The 12918-nt window shown below is 41.8% G+C and overlaps 2 protein-coding genes across 4 annotated transcripts in view; one reads left to right on the top strand and one right to left on the bottom strand.

Moving 5' to 3' along the window:
- Znf654 (zinc finger protein 654) overlaps positions 1-4920 on the bottom strand; it is a 96312-nt gene extending 91392 nt beyond the window's left edge. Inside the window, exon 1 of the mRNA XM_045147285.1 lies at positions 4704-4920. Coding sequence (XP_045003220.1) covers positions 4704-4889 — 186 coding nt within the window. The 5' untranslated portion in view covers positions 4890-4920. The remainder of the gene's footprint in view (positions 1-4703) is intronic.
- A 292-nt stretch (positions 4921-5212) lies between these two features.
- Cggbp1 (CGG triplet repeat binding protein 1) lies at positions 5213-11723 on the top strand. Of its 3 annotated transcripts, none has more exons than XM_045147612.1 (3): positions 5213-5382; positions 5928-6111; positions 8078-11723. In XM_045147612.1, exon 3 carries the CDS (start codon positions 8097-8099, stop codon positions 8598-8600), a length of 504 nt encoding a protein of 167 aa, XP_045003547.1. In that variant the 5' UTR covers positions 5213-5382; positions 5928-6111; positions 8078-8096; the 3' UTR covers positions 8601-11723. The 3 variants fall into 3 exon arrangements, with proteins under 3 accessions (XP_045003547.1, XP_045003548.1, XP_004663319.2); XM_045147613.1 differs by having other exon boundaries at positions 5923-6111; XM_004663262.2 differs by lacking the exon at positions 5928-6111.
- The last annotated feature ends 1195 nt before the right edge of the window (positions 11724-12918 follow it).

Raw genomic sequence — 12918 nt, 5'->3', positions numbered from 1 at the left:
GTAAATTTTAAGAGACTAGGGCTGATTTTTTCATAAGACAATAATATTTAAATTTCTCTGAAAAAAAAGTAACATACATTTTATAAAAACAAAAATCCATAAACCACACCAGTTGCTTACAACTTATTTAAAAACCACTAAGTACTTTAAAAAAAATTTTTTTGGTCAGAATTTGCATTATACAAATAAAATACTCAAAGTTTCAAAACAAAGGCAGGCAGGCTTCTCAACCTGGGAGTACTGGTATTTGAGTCTGGATCCTTCCTTGTCGTGGGGCTCTCATGTACCTTAGAGGATGTTCAGCAGCATCTTTGGCCTCTACCCCCTAGCTGCCAGTCACAACAATCGAAACTATTCTGAGGCTACCAAATGTCCCTGCAGGAAACAGAATCTCTGAGATCCCACCACAGAGAAAATGCAGTTGCTTTACAATTTAGTGGGCTTCCCCAGGAGCATTTGGTTATAAACAGAATGCTTATAAACAAGCTAGAATTTAAAGGATGATAACATTTCTAAATTTTCTCTAAAGTTCACTATGAGATACAAAGTATAACCTACTAACAGATTAGATTATCTCTAATGCCACTCCTAACACCCTCAGGGGATTTCACATCACAGAAACATTAATACCTTCCATCTATTTAAGCCTATCTATAAGCTAGCTACAATACTAAAATCTGTATGTTCAAACACTCATGTTACACCCAGGTCTTCCTCATGAGATGGCTATCAAGCTCAATGTAGTACAAAATAATCTTACAGTTACTTTAGTTAAAACATCCAGGTATCTCCAGAAATGCTTATTCATCTTAGATTCATCCTGACACCAACATCAGGAAGAAGTACTTTCACTTGCTTCCTTTACAATATATTGCCAAAACAACTTCTAATTACTGTAGCCTTTAGGACTTGGGGGAATGGTGCCTGCAACTAACAAGACAGAGAATAATAACCTGTTCCCTGAAATATCCTTTTTTTTTTTTTACCACTATGGCATAATGAAAGAATAATTTTTAAACTTTTATAGAATTTTCCCCTTCCACTGAACCAACTTGCCTCCCCCCTCCCCCCCTACAAAATTTAAATATTTGGGGACTTATCATTTTAATCTGCCTTTCAATAGGTCCAACCCCAGTTTACCCATTCTTTGGAATCTAAGATAAGTTAACTAGTTAGTTCAGGCTTCAGTTCTAGCCATGTAACTTGATACCTGAAGGTTAAGAGTTAAAAAGCTCTCAATAAAAGGTACCTTCCCCTCCTTTTCATCATCAAAGCAGATTAGATAAGGGTTAAAGGGCAAGTCTGTTTAAGCATCTGTTGAGAAGATAACTAACAAGGACCAAGGGAGGAAGTGCTAGAAGCAGTCAGTCCCACTTTCTATCCCTTCTTCTATTTCCCTTTTCCTTATGATAAAATAATTGTTCCCCCTCCTCTCCTTTCAAACACCCAACCGTCAAGAAATTTTGATGCATATTTCCGGACAAAGGGAGGAAGATAAATGGGCGCCTTTCTTCTCACTACTGCTCAGATGTGAATGGAATTTACCATTTTAATACATATTTTTTACTTTTTATTTATTTTATAAATATTTATTTATTTATTAGAGAGAGAAAGGGAGGGAAAGAGAAATGGAGAGAATGGGCGCCTTCTGCCACTGCAAATAAACTCCAGATAGAATGCACCACATAAGCACCTGGCTTAAGTGGGTTATGGGGAGTTAGGCTTCACAGGCAAGTGCCTTCACCACTATGCCATCTATCCAGCCCTAGAATTTATATATTTAACTATCACTTGTTTACGTATATAGTTTCTATTTTTTTTAAATTTTTATTAGCATTTTCCATGATTATAAAAAAAAAATCCCATGGTAGTTCCCTCCCTCCCCACCCCCCACACTTTCCCCTTTGAAATTCCATTCTCCATCATATTACCTCCCCAATAGTTTCTATTTTAAGGATTACTCGTCATTATGCAATTCACTAATGAATGCAAATTACTTAATATTAAGTTATTAGGGATCAAATATTTAGGAAAAAATAATCTTTGGGAATTAGGTTTTATAAGCCACTGTTTCACTTACTGGTAAATAAAACAATATAGTAGTATTTAATTACAGTACATGGAATCTAACTCATTAAAGGTGATTCTTTTATTCCCTCTAAAAGTTTAAATTGAAAAAAGTTTCAGAGCTCACCTACAGGTGGAGTTAGAACAGACACAACGTTCTGATGATCACAGGAGTAGCCCACAGTGGGTAACAAAGCTGCAGGTGAAGCACCGTAACATGAAATCATGGCAGCACAGCACAGGAATACAGTTAGTGAAAGTCTGCAACGTTTTCCTTTTTTCAGTTTTATTCTTGGATATTCAGTAGGTAGAATTTTTATAAAAGTCAATTTCAGCCCCACGTGGTGGTGCACACCTTTAATCCCAACACTGGGGAGTCAGAGGTAGGAGGAACGCCACCTTGAGACAACATAGTGAATTCCAGGTCAACCTAAACTAGAGAACCTACCTACCTTTAGAAAAAAAAAAAAGTCAATTTCATTCTTAAAATATTTTACTGCCAATGATCAAGCTTTGGTTGTTTGTTTTGAGTCAGGGTCTCACTGTGTAGTTCTAGCTAGCTTTGAACTTGTGATCCACGTGCCTCAGTTCCCAAACCCTATTGAAGACAGTTTTTCCCAAGCTAAATGGGTTCACTTGTTAAAAGTTTATTTCCACCAACAAATGAGTAGTCAAAAGTTCTCCAAATATGTTTTGGTGCTCAAAACTTCTGGTTCTTCAGCAATGAGAAGTTATTTTAAATAAATTAACAATATTAATATGATCAATAGCAGGCTGGGAGTAGAGCTAAGTGGGAGAGTTAGCCCTGGGTGCAATCCCCAACACACACACACTGAGAGCGCGCGCGAGCGAGGGAGCCGAGGGAGCGCTATGCAAAAACCTTTTCTGCCCTTGAATACACTAAACACATCAATTTATAGGGCTGGGGAGATTGCTCAGTGGTTAAAGGTGCTTGCTTGCAAAGCTCACCCAACGGGGCTTGATTCCCCCAGGACCCACGTAAAGCCTTATGCAAAAAGTTAAGCACACGTTCCAGAGTTCATTTGCAGAGAGGCAAGCGGCATTGGGGTACCCATACACACAGTCTCTTTCCCTCCCTTCCTCACTTAAATGATTTTTTAAAAAAACATGTCTATCATTTTAAAGTTTAAAATTCCTATAGAGGCAAAGTCTATCAACGGTTATGGTTTCCAGCATAAAACAAGTACAAGACAAAATTCTCTGAAACAAGGCACTGAGCCTCAATGAGCATCAATTATCAAGATAAAAAATACGCTTTCGAAAAAGTCACTAAATGGGGAACAAGATAAATTCACTATGCCACCAGCTGTTTCAGTCTCCAAACTTATCTATGATACTGGTGGAAATGTCAAAAGCAATTTGTATTTAAGCATCAATAAAAGCAGAAAATACCAATTTCATACTTTTTCAATACTTAGAGGGGCATAAAACCAAATGTCAGTAACTGTAATGCCCACTCCTTGTCAGCTCTATTGCATGCTTCTTTCCACAATCAAAGGAATAACTAACTTAGCCAATTCCTTATTTGCCCATTTGCAATTATCCTAATTGACAGAAAAGGAAAACTGAGGCACTGAGAGGTTAAGTACCTTGCAAACAACCAAGATGTGGTGGAGCCAGAAACTAAATCCTATTAATTCAAGAAACAAATTTTAAAGGGGGTAGGATTAAAAAATAGTATTTTTTCCAATAAAAAGTGTTATGAATGATAACAAAACACTTAAACTATAAATGTATGTATTTTACACAAACTTTATCCCTACCTAAGTAGACTGGTGCTATATTTTACTGCAGTCAAACACTAAACTAGATCCAATTCTAATGCAAGTTGTCCGAGTAAAGAAAATTTTCGGTCACTTTTTGGATACTGAATTCTACAGCCTAAACAAAACATTGTAATGCAAAGGAAGGGGGAGGGGTGGTGTAACCGGAGCAATAGTTTAAGGAAAACGACTTTCTCCGTGAGCAGTTAATTAAGAAACCGTGTGCGTCGGGCAGGAAAAGGGGGTCAAAAAAGGAAAGATGACAATCACTCTCCCTTCACGCCCCTCTCTCCGAGCTTGGGGGTCAACGCCAAAGCCAACTGGAGAACTGGCCCGGCGGGACCAGAGAGGGGATGACAGGAGACCCCCGAAGGGGGAGGGGTGGCAGTGACAGGAGCGAGGAGGCGGGGAGAGACCTCCAGCCACCCTTCCCGGCCAGAGAACGCAGGATTAGGAGCGAGGCCGGCGGAGACCTCGGCAGAGATCCGAAAGCAGCTAGAAGAACAGGGAGGGCGCAGAAGAAAGGCGGGACCCTCGGGCAGGAAGGGGTCGCCATGGGGAGCGAGAGGCTTGTCAGGACAGGCTTTCCGGCCAGCTGACCCTGCTTCTACCCAGCCCTTCAACCCAACAAACTCACTTTCTCCGCACCCCGAAGTACGCCCGTCCCCCCCCCCACCCGCTCCCCGTCCCCCACCCGAGCCGGGTGGGTGCCGGCGGGGCTTCCTACTGGCGCGCCCGGCCCGTGGCAGGATCGAGTCCAGCAGACAGCCCGCACGCAGGGGCCCGAGGCCGGGACACGCCGAGAGGCCCGGGGGCCGGGTGACAAGTCGGGGCGGCCGACAGGCGCCTCACCTGACAGAAGCGTCGGCAGTAATCCCGGCTGCTGATCCCGGCGCCGCCACCGCAGCTGCCGCCGCCGGCGCCGCCTCGGCCGTCGCCCGGAGCTCTGAGCCCCACGGGGCCGGGAGGGGACTCCACAATGGCCACGAGCTCTTCTCCCAGGCGCTCGGCCTCTTGATCGCTCTCTTCCTCCGCCATGAGGCTCTCGCCGCCCAGCGCGTACCCAGCCCCTGCGCCGCCGCCGCTGCTGTAGCTGCCTGGGCTCACCTCCTCCTCCTCCTCTAGTTCCCTCCCCTTTCCCTCCGCCCCAGCCGGACAGGGGCCACTCGGCTGGGCTCTACTTCCGGCTCCGCCCACCCACGCCCCCAGCTTTCACTGGAGAAGCAGAGCCGCCAATCATGCTCAGACCCGCCCCGCAACTGCCACTGGCTGATCCGGCCGTCAGTCTGGGAGGCACGCGGGCTATTGGTCAATGCCGCAAAGCGGTTGCTGAGTACCGCCTAGGACGGGGAGCGGCGGGGGACACGGCGGCCGCGGCGGGGCTGGAGCGGACGACGGCGGCCGCGGGCCCTCCTCCTTCAACGCCTTGCTCCTCCTTTTCTTCCTCCTCCTCTCGTTTCCGGCGTGTCTCGTCCACTTCCCCTCACCACGGCCTCAATCCCACCGTTCCGAGGAGCTACGCCGACCGAAGGTGGGCTCGGCCGTTGGTGCGGGCCGTGGGCCCGGGGCCTGCCGTCCCGAAGCGGGGGGCGGGGCCGGGCGCCGTCGGCGGCGGGAGGAGGAGGAGACGGGAGCCTGACAGCGGCCGCCGGCGCCCGCCCGCCCGCCCCCGCCCGGGGACTGCCGCCAACTCGGCTGCCGAGTTCCCGGGCCCCCGGCGACCGTTGGGACGCGGCCCTGCCCGGCTAGCGGGGCCGACGGCCGGGGCGCCACCTTGCTCGGCGGGAGGAGGGCGTCTAGACGCTCGCCGGGGACGCCCCGCCTCACCCCGCCCGAGCCCCGGGCCTGCGGGGCGGCGCTGCGAGGCTCGCGCCCGGGCGGGAGGAACTCGGTGGGAAGTGCGGCGGGAGGCTGCCTAGAAGGGCGGGCCCGAGACACCTGCGTGCGCGGCGGGCGGCTGGGACGTGCTGGGGCCGACCCTCACCTTTCCGTCCCGGTCCCGTCCCTTCCCCCTCCCCTCCCCTCCCCTCCCCCCTCTCCCTCGCCCTCTCTGTTTGTTGGTGTTTTTCAGTATAGGCATGACTTCCCGGCGCCGCAGGGAAAACCGGGTGCAAGCCCAGAAACTCTTCCCCCACCACCACTTGTTGAAAATCTGATTTCAAGGCGTTTCCCGCTTGGAGCAAACGGAAAAGTGCCTGGGTTTGCGCTGGAGAACCTTAAGTATCAAAACAAACAAACAAAAAAACTGGAAACTAATTCGGTAAACATTGAAATTTGAAAACTGATGAGTTTTATTTACTTATTTATTTTTGTTCGAGTAAATTCCTTATTGCTTCATTTTTGTTGGCAAGTTGCTGCCCTTAACTTCCTCATTTGTTTAAAATACCTTGTCTGCTTTTAAAACTTCTTGTCCTTTTGGGTTTGTGACCCGAATCACTTGCTCTACTGAATAGATATTTCCGTCTGTGGTAGCATGAACAAGCTTCTAATGTTGAGACAGGTGGGCTGGAGATGTGACTCAGTGCTTAAGACGTTTGTAGGCAAAGCCGAAGGTTCCCAGGTTCCATTCACCAGTACCCACGAAAGCCAGATACACAAGGTATATCGGAAGTCGTTTGCAGTGGCTAGAGAGTCTGGCATGCCCTTTCTCTCCCTCTACCCCTCCATATCTGCTTTCAAATAAACTATTTAAAAAAAAAAAAAAAGACAGGGGAAAGTATTGACTGTTCACAAGTGATTGAGCATTTTATACTAAAAAGAGGTAAATATTTGTAAGCTGAAGAGAGAACTCAGTGGGTAAATGCCTCCCTCACAAGCATGAAGACCTGAGTTAGAGTCCGAATGCCTGTGTAAAAAGCCTGTAATCCCAACGTAGAGAAGAGACAGGAGGATCCCTGCAGCTCACCCTGTCTAGCCTAATTGGTGAGCTCCAGGCCAGTGAGAGACCTTGTTGTCCCAAAAAGAGATGGACTGCATTCCTGAGAAAAATGCAGGTTTTTTTTTTTAAAGATTATATATAACTTCAAGTTTGAAATCCAGATACATAGAAAGTTTACCATTTAGTGTTTTGCAATCCTGGATTACAGCCATTGATCATAGTCAGGAATATAAAAATATATGTCATTAACTTAAAGTGCAAATACTTGCAGTGATGATTCATTAAGTACTAGGTAGGATTCCTAGCTGTCTTCTCTGTCATTTTAACTAATAGTTCAATACAAAATCTGACAAATGAGAGCTGTGCATCAAAAAATGTAGTGGAAAAAACACAAAATGTAGACCTATTAAAATAGACTTTTGGCCAGATGTGCTTGTGAATCCTAACAAGAATTTAGCAATTCACAAAAATTCGGAAACACCTGATACTCTAGTTTTTTGTTTGGTTACTTTTTTTTTTTTTTTTTTTTTTTAAAGCATAGAGTCTCATTCTATCCCTGGCTGACCTGGAACTCATTCTGTAGTCTCATGCTGGCCTGAAACAGGAATCCTTCTACCTCTGCCTAAGGGCATTGGCCACCAAGCCCAACTACTTTGGATAGCTTGATTACCACCACCCTTTGGAATTTATACCCATCTTTATACACTTTAGTAGCTCACATATCACTATAAATTTTGTACCAAGTTAAATTCTTTAAATATTTACCCTAGAACTCCTTAAACTTAAGCACATATCTAAATTGGACAAAATTAATATAAATAATATTCATGATTTTTACTTGTGATCAGGATTTTCTAAAAGAGGCACCTGGAGCCGGGCGTGGTGGCGCACGCCTTTAATCCCAGCACTCGGGAGGCAGAGGTAGGAGGATCGCCATGAGTTCAAGGCCACCCTGAGACTACAGAGTTAATTCCAGGTCAGCCTGGACCAGAGTGAGACCCTACCTCGAAAAACCAAAAAAAATAAATAAATAAAAATAAAAAATAAAAGAGGCACCTGGAATAACAATTTGACTTATTTCTTCTCAGTTCTAATTTATCTGTCATAAGAATCGTGGAATGGGCCTGGCTTTTCCCCATAATTTGCTAGTTTTGCCTTTCTTAACTAGATGAGACTTAGGGCACACAGCCTACCAGAAAAATTAAAGTAATTTTGGCAGTCCTGAGGAATCCAGTGAATTAAGTTTTTTGAAGTCTTTAATCTTAAGATGGTTATACCCTGCCTTTATCTGCTAATTACTTCGAGTGAGTATTGTCATAATACTAACCTGTTTTTCTTCTCTTGAAAGAACCTTACTCAAAGTCAGAATGGAACGATTTGTAGTAACGGCACCACCTGCTCGTAATCGTTCTAAGACTGCTTTGTATGTGACACCCCTGGATCGAGTCACTGAATTTGGAGGTGAGCTCCACGAAGACGGAGGAAAACTCTTCTGCACGTCTTGCAATGTGGTTCTGAATCATGTCCGCAAGTCTGCCATTAGTGACCACCTCAAGTCAAAGACTCATACCAAGAGGAAGGCGGAATTTGAAGAGCAGAACGTGAGGAAGAAGCAGAGGCCACTCACTGCGTCTCTCCAGTGCAACAGTACTGCACAAACAGAGAAAGTCAGTGTTATCCAGGACTTTGTGAAAATGTGCCTGGAAGCCAACATCCCCCTGGAGAAGGCCGATCATCCAGCAGTTCGTGCTTTCCTGTCTCGCCATGTGAAGAATGGAGGCTCCATACCTAAGTCAGACCAGCTGAGGAGAGCGTATCTGCCTGATGGCTATGAGAATGAGAATCAGCTCCTCAACTCACAAGATTGTTGACAAGGAGGTTATCACCATTGTGATCAAGATAAATAATGTGGAGTATTAAAGTTAACGTGTTGATTGTGTAGTTCATTTTTATATTTATTTCATTTAAAATCATGTGATATGGAATAGTTTTGCAATGTGTATATAGTTGCAGGCAGAAAGAAAATAAGACCTCACTGCAAAACTATTAATTTTAGTCACCAGTGGTATAAAGCAAAACTTAGGTATAGAGTGTACCTGATGGTGATCTTTAAAATGGATGGTTTTTCTCCTGAGCGTGTGCATGGAGGAATTGCCCTGCATTTTTAGCCCGTTGCCATGTATGAATATTCTTATGAGGTTACTTAGTTATTCGGATTGAAGAGTCTAGCCTAGGAAATTGAAGCTGCTGCCATGACATAGCACTCACAGTAACTTAAAGGAATTACTCTGACTAGAGGACCCTCTTTAAAGTGGAAGGGAAGGTAGAAAATGTTCATTTAGCTTGAGATCCATAAGGGAATGTACAAAAAGGTTCTTACTGCTTGAGATCCCTAGGAAAAAAATTACTTCATTTCAAACTGTTAATATGTATTTCACTTCACTCTCCTTCACTTCCTGTCTCTCTCCCTTTTAAAGATGTACTGTTTTTAGTAGCAGCTTCAAGTGACTGAAAGACTAAAGTGGAGGATTTTGCAGTGACAAGATTTTAGTCTTACAATGAACACAAATTTTTGAACAGTGGCTTTCATATTAAGCATCGTCTTGGATTTGCAAACTTTTTCATGTCTTGGTGTTAAGACTATGGGACTGATCTTTTAAATACTGCAATTGAATTTCCTCTGTACAGGGAATTAGTAGTTACTTTTTGGCTGACAGATCAAATGATAAAGATGCTGTCTAGACATCACTTTTCCTTAAGATTTTTGAAGAGTTTATTTAGGCAAATAGACTAAAAACAAATTTTACTTTCACTTTTATCTGCTTTGCCTCTGATGGCAGAAAGTTTTTAAACTTGGACAAGTAAGCAGTTTTCTGGAAACTGGGGCAAGATTTTTGTAGTAGATTTTTGCTGCCTAGCTGTTTGAGTCAGAAATAATCAGTTCTGGTTAAGGTCAGCCATGTCTAGTTTATTAGAACCTCACTATACTGTAAGGTTATCAAAGTTATTTAGCCCAGATAAGTCCTCTTCATTAGGGGGTTCAAATTTAAATTAGCAACTGATAACAGAACTAGAGCTTTAATATTTTTAAAAAATATATTTGAAAACATTGGAGTTTATGTTTCTCTTACAAAGCAGTGGCATTTTATAACTTTATATGACTTGACGTCATTGTGCCACAAATTTCCATTAAGTAAAAAGCTAACATTAGTAAAAATACTACAGTTTGCATCTTTAAGAAACAGTTGTCTATAGGGTCTTTTACAGACTGTAAACCCTAAGTCAGGCTATCAGAAAAATGACCATCTGCTTTTATATTTTTGTTTTCTACTTTTAAAGCTTAATGCTACCAAAAAAAAAAAAAAAAATCACTTGTCAAAATTTGAAGTTTATGTTTTTCTCCTGTTGGGCTATGTTCAAGCAGCCCCCATAACACCCGACACAGGCTGCAGCTGGTAAAGCACACAAGGCCACAGCTCAATGGGTTTGGTTTTCACTTCCTCAGGAAAGAATTGCAGGCGACCATGTTTAAATGAAGATGGTAGGACACTGAAGAAGCTAAGAAAATAATTGAGTTTTATAGCACTATTTTCAGAGTAAAAAATAATCATTCTAGTTTTTCAGAATTCCATGTGATTTGAACTGTTCAGTATTGTCTGAATATTAATTAGTACTACCAACAAACATGGCAGAACAGCTGTTAGTCTAGTAAGGAGACTGATGTTGCACTAGAAAGATAATTCACATTTGAGTTCATTACTGACTTCATAGTCTGTTCCTATAGAAGTATTTTTCCAGGCTTGCAACTATTCCCACATACGAGTTTCCCCTTCTGTTAGGGGAAGCTAATGTTTATGTTCCTTTACTGATTATGAAACTTGTTCCCTGAAACTGGTTAAATTTGTTTAATAGTTAAGTGATTATATTAGCCTGCTCAAACAAAAATTTGTGAGACCACAATGGGTATATGATAACAAGAGAATGTCTAAGAGGCATGTGCTGCTTTGGAGGCAGAGAGAACATGTGTACAGAAGCTTTCAGTCTTAATTATATAGTGTTTAGTGTGATGCTATTCTTGGAAAAATAGCAGCCTTTTTGATAAGTTGTATGCATAATCATATAATATGTAATGTTTCATTTATAAGCTGCCTTCAACACATGCTTACCATTAGTGTTTTCTCAAAGTATAGTAGTATGTTTTCCAGAATTTCACTATATGCTTACAGTAAATAGTTCTAGCTTGTTGAAATGTTGAATTTCTTGTTGGTTTCTTTTTAATTATATGGAGCATATAGCAAGCCTGAAAGACATTGTAATCATTTTTTTACAGGGTGAAAATTTAGAAAGATTGTGTATGAGAGCCTATATATTTTATCATTATCATCTTTGATTAAGGCTTTTTTTATTACTATTTAACAAATGCTACTTCCAGTTAATGCCTGTGGCCCTACTAAATTTTAAGGGACCAGAAAACTTTTAAAAAGTTTTACATCTTACTGTTGTAACCAGTTACGTATCATCTTTGGGTTGTCCTGAAGTATTAATTGCATAGAAACTTTAGTAAGCATAGTTGGCAGGATTATTAAGCTGAAACTTGCCTAAATTTGTATTTGAATGTTAATGGAAACACATATAAGCAAGATAAAATTTAAGGTGGCCTAAAAGAAAAGGATGCTTAGCCTTTGTAAGGACTCTCCTTGTTTGACTTACCCCATTTTGCCATTAAATGAGGACAGATTACCTTAAAACATGTTAAATTGGTCTGTATTACATGGAGGATTAGCTGTATAATTTCACTGAAAATCTTAGCCTAAAAGGAATTGCATTAACTTGTGGTCAGCACTGATTGAAATGTGACTAGTGAAGAGGCTATCCTAAAGCCTGATTTATCTCTACCCATGCTATCATAGGTTTCTGAGGTAAAGGCAGTCCTCACCTAGTGGTATTATACTTGTATCCAGAATACTGTGTTAATTAAAAAATTGCTATGTTCATTTTTGTATTCCTGTGCTTATTTTTATTTTGCTGCTGCACGTACCTTTAGTATAGATTTGTTACTTTTTAAGAGTTTGTGACTTTTAGAAATAAATTTCAAAAAGCTTCTGAAATTTTTGAAAGCATATTTTGTTTGGCGAGCCAATGACAAATTTTATTTCAAAAAATTTACCTATTGTATTTTAATTTTCTACCAATTATTTGTCCCTTTTGTAGTGTTAATCTTTATGCCCAGTGCAAAGCTTATTTGTTAAACCAGATTCACATCATAGTTTTACCTGGTCCTTTTCCCCCAAAAATAGAAACTTGCCCCCCCCCCCCCTCTCTCTCTCTCTCTCTCTCTCTCTCTCTCTATATATATATATATATATATATATATATATGTTTTTTTATATATATTTTATATTTATTTCTAAGCAGAGAGAGCATGGGTGTACAAGGGCCTACAGCAAGTGAACCCTAGATACATGCCCTACTTTGTGCATCTGGCTTTACATCAGTACTGTAGAATCAAACCTGGATCCTTAAGATTTGCAGGCAAGGGCCTTAACTGCTAATCCAGCTTTCCAGCCTTTGTTATGTTTTTTGAGGTAGGTTCTCGCTCTAGCTCAGGCTGAACTGGGCTCACTATGTACTCTCAGACTGCCCTCTGCCTCCCAAGTGCTGGGCATAAAAGTGTGCACCACTACACCAGGCTAACTTGTATTTTTAGTATGAAAGGAAAGGGCCTTATTTGCATGTTTTGTTTCTTTAAAATCTGTATTACCACCTAAAACAAAAATGTGTAAAACTTTTTTCCAAGTAGTAATTTTACCTAGCTTTGAAGCAAAATATCCCTGCCACTATCCCCTTTGGCTTGGCAAAAAAAAAAAAAAAAAAAAAAAATCTGAAACTAAAATTGCAAATAAAATAAAAATCTGAAAAAAAAATCTGTATTGCTTCAGTTTAACACCACATACTTCAGAGACTACAGTGGCAGAAAGAGCCAAAGAATGAGAAGGAGTACATTGTATCTTCACACAAAGGCCAGTGCATTCATGACCTCACAGCAATTGTCTTTACCTGCACAAGACCTGCATATTACTGGACCTGTGAACAGATTGCCCTGGATGGTTGGAGGAGGTCAGAAAAGTAAAAAACATTAGAATAGACCAGGAAGGAGAGTGTAAATTTTTTAATAAAGGTTTTAAATTT

The sequence above is a fragment of the Jaculus jaculus genome, chromosome 4 (genome assembly GCF_020740685.1).
Source record: "Jaculus jaculus isolate mJacJac1 chromosome 4, mJacJac1.mat.Y.cur, whole genome shotgun sequence".
Classification (NCBI taxonomy): domain Eukaryota; kingdom Metazoa; phylum Chordata; class Mammalia; order Rodentia; family Dipodidae; genus Jaculus; species Jaculus jaculus.
Note: the sequence above shows the minus strand (reverse complement) of the source record. Positions and strands in the feature narration are given on the sequence as shown.